General features: G+C 33.0%; 1 protein-coding gene across 1 annotated transcript; it reads left to right on the top strand.

Moving 5' to 3' along the window:
* The first annotated feature begins 6,218 nt into the window (after nt 1-6,218).
* Nucleotides 6,219-8,669, top strand: LOC133310190 (oxoglutarate-dependent flavonoid 7-O-demethylase 1-like). The gene is made up of 4 exons (XM_061511090.1): nt 6,219-6,451; nt 6,562-6,809; nt 7,961-8,285; nt 8,403-8,669. The coding sequence occupies exons 1-4, from the start codon at nt 6,221-6,223 to the stop codon at nt 8,667-8,669; spliced, it is 1,071 nt and encodes a 356-aa protein (XP_061367074.1). The 5' UTR covers nt 6,219-6,220.
* The last annotated feature ends 6,593 nt before the right edge of the window (nt 8,670-15,262 follow it).

Raw genomic sequence — 15,262 nt, 5'->3', positions numbered from 1 at the left:
CATATTTTTTATAAAATTAAAATCAAATAGCTTATATTATTGTTATTATTAATGTTATTTAATCCAGCTGTCTCTGTCTCTTAAATGATCGATTTGCCTTGATTTTAATCACCTGCACAAAATCTAGTATATGAAAAGTGAAAACATCAACATAAAAACGGTTATTTCCCCGGGAATGTTAGGTGAAAAGGTCATTTTTCTGATTCACTCTCATTTCAATTATGATAATTGATTTATTATTTCTCATATTATGGATAATAAAATTATGAGATTTATAATTCTTCTCTTATAGCAAAATTATAAATCTCGAGAGACAATTCACAAGTATGGCTCACAGACAATGGAAAGTTCAACATAGGTGGGGTCATTACTTTTTTTATTTGTGAAAAATCACTCATCTCCATTTACATAAAAGATTATAACCCTAAAATTATTCCCTGTGACTTGGGGATTTTTTTTTTAATTTTGATTTATTTTGGGTTATAAAGAGTAAAGACAGCCCACTCATTCCTCTATATTTGCATGAGATAACTTTATTTTCAGCTTGACAAAGAAACATTATACTCATTTTAAAAAATGATTAATGTTTTTCATGTTGTAAATAATTTTATCTCGAAAAATATGTGGAGCTTATGTGCGGCCATGTGAAGAGAAGAGAGAGAAAAACAAAATATGAGTTTTGCACACTTTTATGTATGTGTAAAAAATATTTATCTCCTACAACATAAGAAACATTAGTCTATTAATAAAATCAATTACAAAATAGGCCCTAACACAGATAAAGCTTTGAAAGATTATTTTTATAATTTTAGTATATTTAGGAATTATATTAATTTTTATCTTTGCAAATTTTTACCCTAAATCCCAACATGATAGTAATAGGAGATACTTTATGTCTAGGATAAACTTTTTTGTTTTGTTTTGGGTACATATGTCTAGGATAAACTTTAAATCCTTTATAATTAGGCATAGAGCATCCTTCTTAACAGTTCTGAGTGTTTGGGCCCTAATTGTAGCCGGTGACTCAAGTGTTTGGGCTTGATCCGAACTCTACTAGGCCTCTTAGCAACTGCTTCTACCTGGACCGAGTCATAAGAGCTGGGTTGTGTGGCTTGGGCCACTACACACATTGCGGACACATTTATGATTAGCAGTATTCTAAACCACAGCAGATCATGGTGACCGAAGTAAACTGGTGAGACTTTCAGCCAGTCCAATAAAAACTTGATAACACGTGAATTTCTTTTTCTTTTCCTTTTTTAGATTGCTCAAAGAGTATTTTTTCAGCCAACAATCGAGAATTAATCCTTTCAAAGTCGAGAGATCACCAATGTCGGTATAGTCTCTATTAACAAAGTCTTTTCCATACATATGATTAGGAATCGAATCCTTCTCCACATACTTAAGGAATATAACTATCTACTAATTAACTGTGTCGGGATAACACATGAATTTCATTAAGATACATGTCGTTAGATTAAATTTTAAATATTACTTAATAAACTGTAATCACTCTAAATCTTATGCCTTTTACATATAATAACGTTCAACAATAATTTCTTCCTAACCTGATTACAATTATTATTAAGTTAACTTTAATTAATTAACTTGCTAAGAATAAATAAATCATAAATAACTATTTTGTTGGTTCAGGAGAAAAATAAGAAAATGTATTCAAGTTTTATGTTTTTTTTTTTTTTTTATCTTTTCAATATAAGAAATAAAAGGTAAGATGATATTTTTTAAAAATATATATGAATCAATATACAAATTTAATAAGGATGAACACTTAGGATTTTATTCACAGTTAACAAGTTAACTCAAAATTAACATAACTATTGTAAAAATAATTAAATTAAAAAATTAATTAGGATAAATTAAAGTTGATGTCATCTGTTTAATTAAAAAAATTAATATATATAGAGTAATGTTATATTTACAAAATTTTGTTACAAACTACACTAAGTATGACCGATCATACTTCAATCATTAGTGTATGACCGATCATACTTAGTGTAATTTTTAAAAAAATTGTAAAAAGATCCTTTCCTATATATATATATATATATATATATATATATATATATATAGTGACGGACCCATAATTTTTTTTTTATATCTGCACATTTAGGGCGGGGTTTGGGGGCGTTGTCCCCGATTTTTTTTTTAAAGATCATGATCATGTTCAATTTTTGCTTCTACTTCAAAAGTAAAGCTTTGGTGAATCAACCAAAGTTTTAATGAAATAATCGATAATGATAATTAAAAAAAAAATAAACACCACAAAAAGACATTGGTAAATATAGTATAATTGTCGCGGTTAATCGATCAAAAACTTATCTTTGTCGATGTCTATTTGATCCAAAGTTGGTCACTCTAATTTCACAAAAAGGTGAAAAATTCCGTACGATTCTCATCCACTTGATAAAGATTGAATTTCATGAATCGTTGATGTTTATTAAGATTTGGAGCTAATAAAATTTATGTAAAAAAAAAAAGAGACAAAGCAATCAGTTAGGATTTAAGTTTTAAGCTTTTAATTGTAGGGGTTGGTTGGATTGAGCCTATCTTTACCTTTTTTCTTTCAATTTTTTTTTTTTTTTTTTTTTTTTTTTTACACTTGACTTGAATCATATATCCCATGTAATGTTTTTTCCACCCAACTTTGTGTCTGCAAGTGCAGACAACTGCAAAAACTTCGGTCCGCCATTATATATATATATATATATATATATATATATATATAATTAAATTATTATGTCATACGATTCAATCAGTTCATACATTAGATGTATCTTTACACAAATTTGACTTGAGGAAAGGTAGTACTAGGATTTAGGACCACTCGCACGTAACCTTATTGCGAATATTATTTTCGAAAACATTATTTTTATAATTTTTTTGGTAAAAGTTTTAAAAAATAAATTTAAAAACCCAAAGAGAATACAAGATTATGTGTGTTTGCTTTGTAGAAATATTTTTGCTTTTAGATTTTTATTAATTATTATAGAAATATCACCTTATTTTTATTTCATTTTCTATTTTAAAATATTTATACTGAAAATGATAAAAATAACGTATTATTTTCTGAGGAAATCTTTTTTTTGTAATTATCAATAAAATCAAAGATAAAAACGATAAGTATTTTCACCAACCAAACGTGTGCTATAAATAATGATAAGTACACAGAAATTTTTTATATATTAAAATCTTAGAGACTCTATTATACAGGGGCCAAAAGTCTTCATAAATAATGATTTAAATTTTTTATAACAACACATCTTTAAGGTGTTTGACAAGATGAACCACTCATTCATGGCTAACGAGCGTAAAGGGGAGATAGTGGACTTAAAAGAATTAATTAATCTTATACGAGAAGCTTCTTTGATTGACGCCACTTGGACACTGCAATAATTGATGAATTAATCATAACATGAATTAATTCACATATATTCTCTAAATTTAATTTTAAAAATTAAAATATATATATATATATATATATTTTAAATTAATTTACAAAATAGGTCTTATTCAACAGATTTTTTATTTTTTTTTAAGTCAAAAAATTATTTTTAAAAACAAAATTTAAACAAGCCCTGAAAAGCGACATCTGTACGAATTTTTCTCCAGTAATATTAGTCTTCAAAATTATTAAAGTATCACAATATTTTTTGTGAATGGTAATACCATCATCTTAAATAACAGAATCCACTCAATGATACCAGCTAAGAATTTTGTCAAACAATTTTAATTAGCTTTAGAGCTAATCACGGACAAGAGTGAGTTGTGACAAATTTCGTATATTTTTATGAACTTGTCAACTATAGGAGGGAGGACTTTTGAGTTATGTGTAAAATTAAATTTTTTATTTTTGTTTATCTTAGGGCTTTAATATTAATTTATATAATTAATCAAATTTTAAATTTTAAATTTTAAAAAATAATAATTTTAATCTTACAGTCGAAGCAAAAAATTTATCCTTTATAAAAAACTGAATCAAAATCCATCCTCATTTATCCAAAAAAAAAAAAAAACCATCCTCAATCAAAATATTTATTTAAGTGAGCTTCACCCATATTGGACTGGCAATTGGAATGGGACACGTGGCAATCTCATACCTTTAGCTTCACCCAGGTTCTCAGATTTTGGAATGGCAACACATCTCAGTGACAGTGTAAGCACGCTAGCAGGAACACCTGGATATGTTCCACCAGATTACAACCAAAGTTTCAGGTGCACTGCCAAGGGAGATGTTTACTCATTTGAAGTTGTAATGTTGGAACTTCTTATTGGGAAACGCCCTACTGAATGATAAGGAGGACTTTGGTGACACTAACTTTGTGGGGGTGGGCCAAAATGAAGGCACGTGAAGGGAAACAAATGGAAGTAATTGACTCTGAGTTGATTTTGGCATCTCAAGGAACAGATGATGAATCAGAAGCCATAGAAGTGAAAGATATGGTCGGATATTTCGTCTGATCCTTATCCTGATAATGGTGGCAGTTGAAGTGGCAGATTTTTTTATTATATTTGTTCTTTTTATGTTGAAATTTTAATCGACTGTGTTTCTTAGAGTAGTTCAAATAATTCTAAGTGATTAGGAGTGGTATAGTAGTATCGAGTAATTTGTACGAGGTCATAAATTTAAATCTTAGTGTTTGCATTGTATTTTTAAAAAATAAAATTAATTCGTTACATGGGGAAGGAAATTTTTTTATTATTTCATTAGTATATAATAAATAAAGAAAGTGTTTATACTTACAACCTATTTTCCTTTACAATCTCTTACCACCAATATCTTAATCGGTGATTTCCGTCAATCAATGGTTAAGATTTTTGTAAATAAAATTTATTAAATAATTATTAATTCACAATAAATCTTAACCGTTGATTGACGGAAATTAACGGTTAAGATATTAGTGGTAAGATGTTGGGAAAGAAAATAAGTTGTAAGTATAACCTCTCCCAATAAAGAAATATAATCTAACAATTACAAAAAATAAATAAAAATTTTATACTTCTCATGTTATATGGGATGAGCCTTTTGATATCGTAAGACAAAAATTACGTGAGATCTATATATTTGAAAAAGTCATTTGTGAGACCTATGTCAATATAAAAATCGAAATATGCATAAAAAAATTTCTCTTCTCATTTACATAAAAAATATAAAATCCAATAAATAATTACATAATCTAATATCTAATTAATAAAGGAAACAAATAATAATAAATATTTTCTATATTTATAATATAATACGAATTACTTAATTTTTATTATATTAAAATATATTTATTTAGGAATGATTAATTACTTATGCAATTTAAAAAATAATTATTTTCTGAAATTTTTAGTAAAAAAACTCTTTCAACTTAATTACACACATATATATATGTGTATATATATGGGTTAATATTTTTTCATGTTAGATGAGAAAATATTTTTTTTTTTACACACACGTTTCAAAGGCGGAGCTCAGTTTATACTTATTCTCTCTCATCTATTCTCTCTCTCTCTCCTTTATTTTGTGAGTGTAGAAGATTGATCTTTTTTTCATGTAACATAAGAAAAAATTATCCTTATATATATATATATATATATATATATATATATGTAGGGTTTGGTATTTATCATTTTAAATGACAGAAGTTATGTTATTGTAAGAGAGAGATATATACAAGGAATGGAAATAATGGGAGAGAAAGTGTGTGATTTTTTTTTAATTTAAATTTAAATAAAAAATATTTTCTTGTGTCTATCTCTCACATAATTTTATGTCATCTAAAATGACGAACACTTTTTTCATATATTTATATATTCCTTTTTGGTTATTAATAATATGAGGTAGGATCCTTTGACACCGGTGTCAAATTTGAAGTTTGACACCTCATCTGAGAACCGTTAGATCAAAAAAGATCAATGGTGTCACATGCTTACAAATCAGAGTCGTTGATCATTTTTGATCTAATGACTCTCAGATGAAGTGTCAAACTTCAAATTTGACACCGGTGTCAAAAGATCCTGCCACTAATAATATATTTTTTAATATTTACATCTTATAATGCACCGTTACTTCATTGGATAATATGATATTTTACAATAAACGTTGCCGCCTGAGGTATAAATATGTATATATTTCCTTCTTTGCCAACTGCAGTTTCATTTATAAACTTTGTCCTCAACTCAACATCTATCTGTGACTGTGTACTCAGTTGAAGCTATGGAACTAACATCTCTTCCTGTGCCCTTTGTTCAAGAAATAGCAAAGGAGACACTGACGGGAGTTCCAGAGCGTTATGTTCGATCACAACATGAACGTCCAATATTATCTAATAATATTCCTTTACCCCAAATTCCTGTCATTGACTTCAGCAAATTGTTGTCCCATGATCTCAAGGATTCTGAGTTGGAGAAGTTACACTCTGCCTGCAAAGAATGGGGTTTCTTTCAGGTTTCCTATCTAACTTCTTGTTCCTTTTTGGCTTCTGTATTTGCTCTTTTTTTCATTGAAATTTTAATTTTAAATTATGAAGTGAATGATCTGGTGTTGGCTAATTACAGCTGATTAATCATGGAGTCAGCACTTCATTGTTGGAAAGTGTGAAGAAAGGTATTGAAGAATTCTTCAATCTTCCAATGGAAGAAAAGAAGAAGTTTGGGCAGAGAGAAGGAGATGTTGAAGGATATGGTCAGGTTTTTGTGGTTTCTGAGGAACAGAAATTGGAGTGGGGAGATATGCTTTACATGTTCACTTTGCCACCACAGATGAGGAAACCCCATTTATTCCCAAGTTTGCCTTTACCATTCAGGTTCTCTTTCTCTCTTTCTCTCATTGTTTGCTCTCTGCTTTTGTTTTTGTGCATGATAATTTACAGAATGTTATAAATGGGCAGGGACTTGTAAGATAAAGTGGATCTAATTTGTATATTGAAAACCTGGCTTTCTGACCGATGTATAAAATAAAACATAGCATCGGTGTGATTCTTTTGTCTATTCACTCCTATTAGATAAATAAATAATTTATCAAACGAATCAATTTTTACACTACAAAGGGTAAAAAACCGGAAAAACTTGCTACTTGTATGAGTGTCCATTCATGGTGTTACTGTTACATTACAACATCTCCTTTCAAAAATGGAAATTTTCCCCCTTTTTTCAACTAAGAAATAAAATTGGAATCTGAAGTACTTTCTTCTCTCTTTGCACAAGTTTAATTTTAACTCTAGATGTATCTAGAGATATATAGCTCATAAGATACGTGAAAATTTTAAGAAATAATTTTTTAATAAATTGAATATCACATGATTCTTATTAGTTTGTTGAGTACTATAATATAGACTAGAGACCTCAAAACAATAATAAGCATATTCTACTGTTACAAAATTCAAATTTTAAAATAATCATTAACTGAAATAAAAACTATCATTAATGCTGCAATTTCAATGATACATCGTAACACATTAATGCTACAATCAATGCTTAGACAGTTACACAATTCAAATGCTAAGTTATTAAGGCTTATCCCAATGTTACAAAATTCAAATTAAAAAATAATCACATCATTTAGCTGAAATATAAAATTTAATTTTTAAACAAAAATTATCATTAATGCTGCAATGATGTCATAATTATAAATGTCATTAATGCTACATTATAACACATTAATGCTACAATCAATCCTAACACCATTACACAATTCAAATGCTGAGATTGATTTATATATAGACCATTACACATTAATGCTGCAATTTTTTTCTTTTTTCTTTTGTTTAACTTGTGAGCTTCACATTTCTTGTTATTATAGGAAAAAAACTACTCGTACTAAATGAGAGAGAAGTATTATCCAAATTTTATAATACAAATAGTATAGAAGTTTGAGCATTGCTCTTGGATTTTGGTACTAAGAACAAATTGATTATTTAAATGGGCGTGGCTTGATATCTTCAATTGGTTGTTGCAGGGATGATTTAGAGACCTATTCTGTAGAATTGAAAAACCTTGCTATCCAGGTCATTGACCTTATGGCAAATGCCCTCACAATGGACACCATGGAAATGACAGAGACCTTTGGTGCAGGGACTGAATCAATGAGGATTAATTATTACCCTCCATGTCCTCAACCTGAGCTTGTGATGGGTCTCAATCCTCATTCTGATGCTGGTGGCCTCACCATCCTTCTTCAAGCCAATGAAGTTGAAGGTCTTCAAATAAAAAAAGATGGACTATGGATTCCTATTAAACCCCTTCCTAATGCCTTCATCATTAACATTGGAGACCTGATGGAGGTAATTTAGTAGATAATATGCTCTTAGGGAAACCTCTTAAATTGAAATAACTTTGTAACTTTTTTAATTACTTGTAAACATTGCTTTAGACACTTATCTTCCCAATTAATTTGACAGATTATAACTAACGGAATTTACCGAAGCATCGAACATCGAGCAACTGTTAACTCCAAGAAGGAGAGGATTTCCATAGCCACGTTCTACAACCCTAGTGTGGAATCAACTATAGGTCCAGCACCAAGCCTTGTTACTCCAAAAACACCAGCGGTGTTCAGAAGAGTTAGTTTCACAGAATACTACAAAGGTTACTTATCACGAGAACTTCGTGGCAAATCATTCCTTGACACCATGAGGATTCAAAATGGAAATGAAGAAAGCTCCTAGAAGAATTGAATATGCGATACAAAACTTGTATTTGACGTTGCCATGCACTTTAGTCAAAGCAACAATAATTGCATGATGTTTGGACAAAATAAATAAATAGAGGAGATTGTAAAAGCTATGTATTGAATAAGGTCTTACGTAAGCATATTAACATATCATATTGGGGGCCGGACTTACAAGCATATTGCATAGTTATAGACCGGATTTACTCAATTAGTTAAGTAATCTATATATGCACAGCTCTCCTAGGGTTTCCGTAAATAAAGGTGGCAAGCTCCACCTTCATGGTATCTAGCCATCTTATATTAACATGAATGAACTGAAAATTAGACGCCATCATAGAAACCTCCAGGCAATTCTTGTCCCAAAGGACCTATATACCACCAGAAAATCCAATGGCATCTCTTTTAAAATGACTGCTGAACCCTAGTTGCTTGATCTTTTTGTCCGCTGCCAGTCCACTAATTCGGACTTCCAACAACACCATGATTTGAATACTGTATTTACTCACCATGTCTCTAATAAGGAGACCAAAACCTTTCTTCTTAGCACCTCGGCAATTCCAACAAAAAATATTCATTAAAATAAATAGATAAAGCAAAAAAAGGAGAAGGACACCCGGTCCTTAACTAGGTGAGAAAGCAACTGCTGAGAATAGCCTCGTCTGCTGCTCTAGCTGCATCAGGATTCTCCTGCTCATACCTGCGCATCAGTACAATTGCATCCACTGGCTTTCTCCCCATTATCCTCTCACTATCCAATGTCTTTTGTCCGTTGACTTCGTCTATACAAGGGTCACAAATCTTGGAACCCGAGAATGTCGCTGTCAATCTGTCATTGTTTGGGTTCCCTAGCTTTGATTCTATAGCCACTGCTGCACCCACGCTTTCCTTAGCAGTAGCCTTGCTATGTCCTGCTTTATGGGGTTCGATTTCCCCTACCCCGTTAATATGCTTAACATTACCCCAGGCATTTCCTCTTTGGTGAATGAGCTCTTGCTGCCCTAAAGGAGTCAAACGGGATGCCACTCTTTCTGTCTGTTCTTTTCTTATCTCTGATCCAGAGCTTTTGGCAGCCTTTTGCCTATCATCAGAGCTTCGAGCTGCTTTCGGTTTGTCCTTATCGAGGTTTATCGTTGGAGCTTTCCCCCTTCTCCGGTTGTCCTTCACCACCGCACCCTTGGCCGTCCCCTCCGGTATCGAGATGTTCTTTCTACCCCTAGGTCCTCGCTTGACCACCATCCATGCCCCGAAGGCATCAGGTTCAGGTTTACTCTCTCCTGGCCTACCTGCATCTCCTACGCTGCCATGGACGTCACTATCCATCTGGACTCCACCGACGTCTTTGTTCTGAACCTGGTCTTGCCTTGTTTCTCCTTTGGAAACCTCTACAGTGTAGTCAATCCCCCCATTGCAAGCTTCCTTTTTGTGCCCGTAACGACCGCAAGCGAAGCAAATTCTGTGTAACCCTTCGTACCCTACGTTCAGGTACTCAAACTCCTGTTTAATGAGGTCCCATAGCTTAAACCTCGAGACAAAACTTCGGCGAAGGTCCACCTCAACGTAGATCCTGGCAAAACGAGCTCTATCCGTGATCTCACCCTCCATACCCTCTGCCATTCTTAGTGATGTTTTGTCCACCTTCAAAGTCCTCCCCTAGCATATTACCTACACTCCAAAGATGCTGTGAGGTGTAGAATTCTATTGGGAGGCCTGGAATCCTAAGCCAAACAGCTAGCCGCTTCACCTTCTTGTCATAGGGATCAAAGAATGGCTTCCATCGTTGGACGATCATGTAGTGATCCATAACTATCCACGGGCCCTCCTGAAGGACATGGGTGTAGTCACGTTCATCATCAATCTTAAGTAGTAAATGGCCATTATGCAAGTTAGTAATCTCATACGTTCCAGCTAGGTTCCAGAGTTTCTGTAATCTGGCAATCAAGAAACGTGACGCTATCTTCTCTCCCATCAGCTTTATAATGAGTGTCTTTCGCCATTTTTGCAGTCTTCTTGATGCTGTTTCCTAGAATAAACATATGTTGGACATAGTGGGTCATCTTCTCCACTCCCTACGTTGTCTGGAAAGTCCTCTTCCTCCGCCTCCTCTCTTCTTTGAGTTACTACCCAGTCCTCCTCCTCGCTATCATAATCTTGTTTTCCTCTGTTTAGGCAAAGCACTTAGTCTAGGTGTAACACCCCGTATATATCCGGTAATGTTATCATACTATCGTATTAAGCAGCGCTTAATTTAAAACGCGGAATATCTTTTTCTTTTCAATTATGATGTCATTATCATTACCAACTTGATTATTAATCAATTAATAAAATATCGCCTGTATGTAATTGCAATAAAATAGCTATCTGAATATACCTCATAATCATAGATAATAAAAGTGTGGCTCTGGTCATGGAACTACAACTACGTAGACCAGACCATCTAATAGTTTATACTACTCCAAATCAAAAGCACTAACATAAAGTGTCATGGACAATCCTCATGCTCACTCAAATAACGCAACATGCCCCACATCAATCTCAAAAGTAACGTAAACATAAATAGCGGAAAACATAAACAACATCCATATCCAGTCATGGCAGCAAACATCAATATCATCAACTAAGCTCTGGCCTCCTGCCGCCAGAGGCATCAGTCACCAAACTACCAGAACCTGAAATAAGCATTCCCCAAACGTGGGGTGAGATCTCTAAACAAGAAATCTCAGTAAAACAAGGGGTCCTCAAGGATCTTCCACCCCAAGCTCACTTACATGTGCAATATAAGTTTAAAAGCAGATATCATCATCAGTTCTAAAATAGTGCAATGCAGCAGATAATCATGTCATGTGTGTCAATTCTATTCCACTGGCCAGAGAAATGCAGGATTTATATACGTCTAATACCCACAAATAGTGCAAGACGCTACTTGCATTCACCCCGGATCACCATCTCGTATGACGCCACATACTCAGGTTTACCGTCAAGATGAAACAACACATGCATATTAAAAGCCATTACACATGAAGCTCAACAGCATTTCAAATATCCAAAGCATGTAACACAGCATGCATATAACCATACCTCCATGGGACATGGTGGAACCACAACATGGCTAAACCGAGGACACGAAAGCTTACCTTGCAAAGTAACACCCAAGGCCAAGAGTCCACAGCTCAAAGTCCAAACACAGCAGATTCACAATCTGTTATGGACCAATACTATATCAATAATAATGCAACACAAGCATATAACTTAAAGACAACGTCTTTCCTTACGTTTTACGTCTTAAGGCTCCATACCAAGCCATAAGTCCTTAATCACAACGATTCTGACTTAGTTCATTAATTACAGAAGTTCAACTTCATCAAACTAGGGTCCACAAACCCCCAATAGCCTACTGTACACATAGCACAGCTACTGTTCCACGAAATCCCAGAATATTCGGATATTCCTCGGGACCATATCCGGATATGCAATATCCGAATATCTCACTGTACATATCTGGATATGCAATATCCGGATATCCAGAATCCCATATCCGGATACTCAAAACCCATATCCGGATATCACATATCCGGATATTGTTCGGGCACATATCCAGATATTTCACGACAGAATGCAGAAACTGCATTTCGTGAAGATATCCTTCCAAGGTTGGGTTTTTACCGATTTTAAACACCTAAACATACATTTCTAGGTGTGCTCAACATTACCCAACAACAAGTTATCATCTTTCAGTCATTAGATGCATCAAGGTACCATTTTTAAGCATTTAAACTCAAGATCAAAGGTGATGAAGCTTACCAAAACTCAAACTCAGAAAAAGGGTGCTCTTGGAGCTCACACAATAGCTCGAAGGTTCTGACTTCTTCAAGAAATGAAAATGTAAGTTGAAGGTTGGTCCTTTCTCCACAAAGAACACACCTTGAAGCTTAACAAGTCAACTCCAAGGTTCCCACAACTCAACTCTCCAACTCAGCACTCAAAGCTGACTTCCAACAGCCTCTCAACTCAGAACACAACCTCTCTACACACTCACAAAGCCACGCACACAAGGCTCAAGTGTTTGGAGGTGAAGAAACCAAGCAAAAGGTGATTACTTGGCCAAGAAATGGAGGAGAAACTAGAGGCAAGCAACCATCAGCTGACCACCTCCTAACACTCACGCATGAGTCAGTTTTCTAGGGCAAAGTGCCCTTAATAAAGGTATTTATAGCCACTTACCCAATTAACACACAGTATTAACTTTAATTTCTACGCTTAGCATTTTAATCCCAAACTTTAGAATCTGAAACTACACAATTTTCCAAGAATTATCATATTTTTCTTATAATTTTCTGAGCACCTTTCCGGTACGCGCTTTTCAAAGCCAGTACCGGTTTCTAGCACCAGTTCTCATTATTTGGACTTGAAACTCGTTTTACAAGTCCTATATATTATTCTAGTAATTATCATGTACTTATTATAATTTTTCAGGATACTTTTTCGGTACGCATTTATACCGACTAGTAGAACCGGTATCTGCACTTTTCTTCCGAAAAGCGACTTTCAGCATTCTTACTCACTAATTATAATTATTAAAGCCTCATAATAATTATTAGGGTCAATTATGGAATTATTTCCTAATTTCACATAATTAATTAATTAAATCCCTTAATTAACGGTGCGGGTTCTTACACTAGGTATGACACCAGTTTTGTGTTCCTTCATGTGCGTACTCCCTTGCCCATTAGGCCTTCATCATGTTCGTCCCCGTCAACCTCTTCGACCACTTGTGGCCCCTTCTCTTCCATTTCTTCATCCATGGTGGCGTCCACGAATTCCTCACTTCCTTTGGCTTTTTTGCCATTCCGCTCCAGCTGTTCATACTCTACCGATTCCGGGTACTTCCTCTCTCTCTCTTTAGCCGTTGCAGTGGCTTTCTTAAAGGGGTACATCCCCAAGCTTCATCGGGGTAAACCCAGGTGGTGGGCGGAGAGTTAAGCGAGAGAAGTAAAAAAAACAGTGTCACTTTCTGTTTTTTTTTATTCCACATAACTTTTCGAGATCTACACAATGACACCCAATTTGACATATTTTATCTATCACAGACCCAATTTGAATTTGGCAATTTGCAACAATGAGACTTTATCTTAGAAGTCGGTTTTATATGTAAATTTAGAATTATTTTAATAATAAATAAAAATTAGATCTTATAATCATATATGCATAGCTCTGATACCAAATGAAGAAGATAATTTTTAACTCATTGGTCAAACCCAATAGCATGAACGAGAAAATGCTAATGCATGGAGGACTAGTATAATTTTAGATATGTGAAGAGTTGTTGCTAAGTAATTTTGAATGTTTGTTAAAAATTATATTATGTTTTATTGATTGAGAAAATTATATTAGGTTTTACTTGTTTTTATTAATATCATTGCATTTCTTTGTTATTTTTTTATTAACTCTTGTAATTTTGAATGTTTGTTAAAAATTCATATGGTTGTTTAAAATCTTATAAATCCATATTTTCCTTTCAAATCTTATAAATTTTATTAAAATCCGATCATATGAAATCTTGATTGTAAAAATTGTCTTTTAAAAATGTCTTTAAAGTCCGTCCAATTCTAAATAATCTTGTAAAATCTATAAGATTTTTTATCTCAAAAAAGTCTTTCAAAATTCTAATCCAATACACCCCCATAAGTATTCTTATTTATATGTGGACTAATCCACTTTGGTGCCATCTTTAATTTTTCAGACCACGACTTATAAGATAAAGTCTCATTGTTGAAAATTCAAATTATGTTTGTGAGAGATATAATATGTCAAATGAGGTGTCATTACATAGATCTCAAAAATTTATGTGGAATTAAAAAAAAAATTACCTGATTCGGATACCCGAGTCAAAAGTTATGGCCTTGAGAAGTTTTACGATTAAATTGTTAATTTTTTGTGACACGCGTCAACATCAGACGAGTGACGCCTAAATTAAGCGTGACTGCCTCTTAGGTGACGCCTAAAATAGGCGTGACTGGTGATGCCCAAATTGGACATGATATTGTGCAATAAATGTATAATATTTTGAAAATAGTCATAAATTCATAATTTTTTATTTAAGAAATAATAAATTAATTTTTTTGCCTTAACAATTTTTTGTTATGGGTTTCATAGGCCTAACAGGCTTGGTTTAAAGGGCCATAGAGTTTGTTTGTTTGGACTTCTCAAAAAAACTAACTTTTATCTCTTTCTTATTTTAAAAGTGTTTTTTATAAAAGTTAAAGTTATTTATATTTTTATAAAAATATTTAGTTTTTGAGAAAAATATTTGGCTTTTGACTTTTGTTTTTCTTAGAAGTTAAAAATTTTAGCTTTTGAAAAAAAAAGTAGATTTTTAGCTTCTTTTTTTTTGTGACTTCTGCTTTTTTTAAAAGTAGACATCCAAACGAACTAAAACGAGAAGTACTTTTTTTCTTGGAAAAAAACAGATTTTGAAGAAAAAAAAAAAACTCATCCAAACGGACCCACCGGAATGATCCAAAATCAAAACCCTAAATCCATCGTCTCATATAAATTGAAAGCAACGCTATTTGCAAAAGCACACGAGCTGAT

Source organism: Gastrolobium bilobum, unplaced genomic scaffold (genome assembly GCF_033153095.1).
Source record: "Gastrolobium bilobum isolate Gb01-03AN ecotype WA unplaced genomic scaffold, APGP_CSIRO_Gbil_v1 utg8584, whole genome shotgun sequence".
Classification (NCBI taxonomy): domain Eukaryota; kingdom Viridiplantae; phylum Streptophyta; class Magnoliopsida; order Fabales; family Fabaceae; genus Gastrolobium; species Gastrolobium bilobum.
Note: the sequence above shows the minus strand (reverse complement) of the source record. Positions and strands in the feature narration are given on the sequence as shown.

Coding starts and splice junctions, on each gene's coding strand:
- LOC133310190 (XM_061511090.1), top strand. CDS start 6,221: ATGGAACTAACATCTCTTCCTGTGCCCTTTGTTCAAGAAATAGCAAAG. Junction 6,452..6,561: donor AAGAATGGGGTTTCTTTCAG/GTTTCCTATCTA, acceptor GGCTAATTACAG/CTGATTAATCATGGAGTCAG. Junction 8,286..8,402: donor ACATTGGAGACCTGATGGAG/GTAATTTAGTAG, acceptor TTAATTTGACAG/ATTATAACTAACGGAATTTA.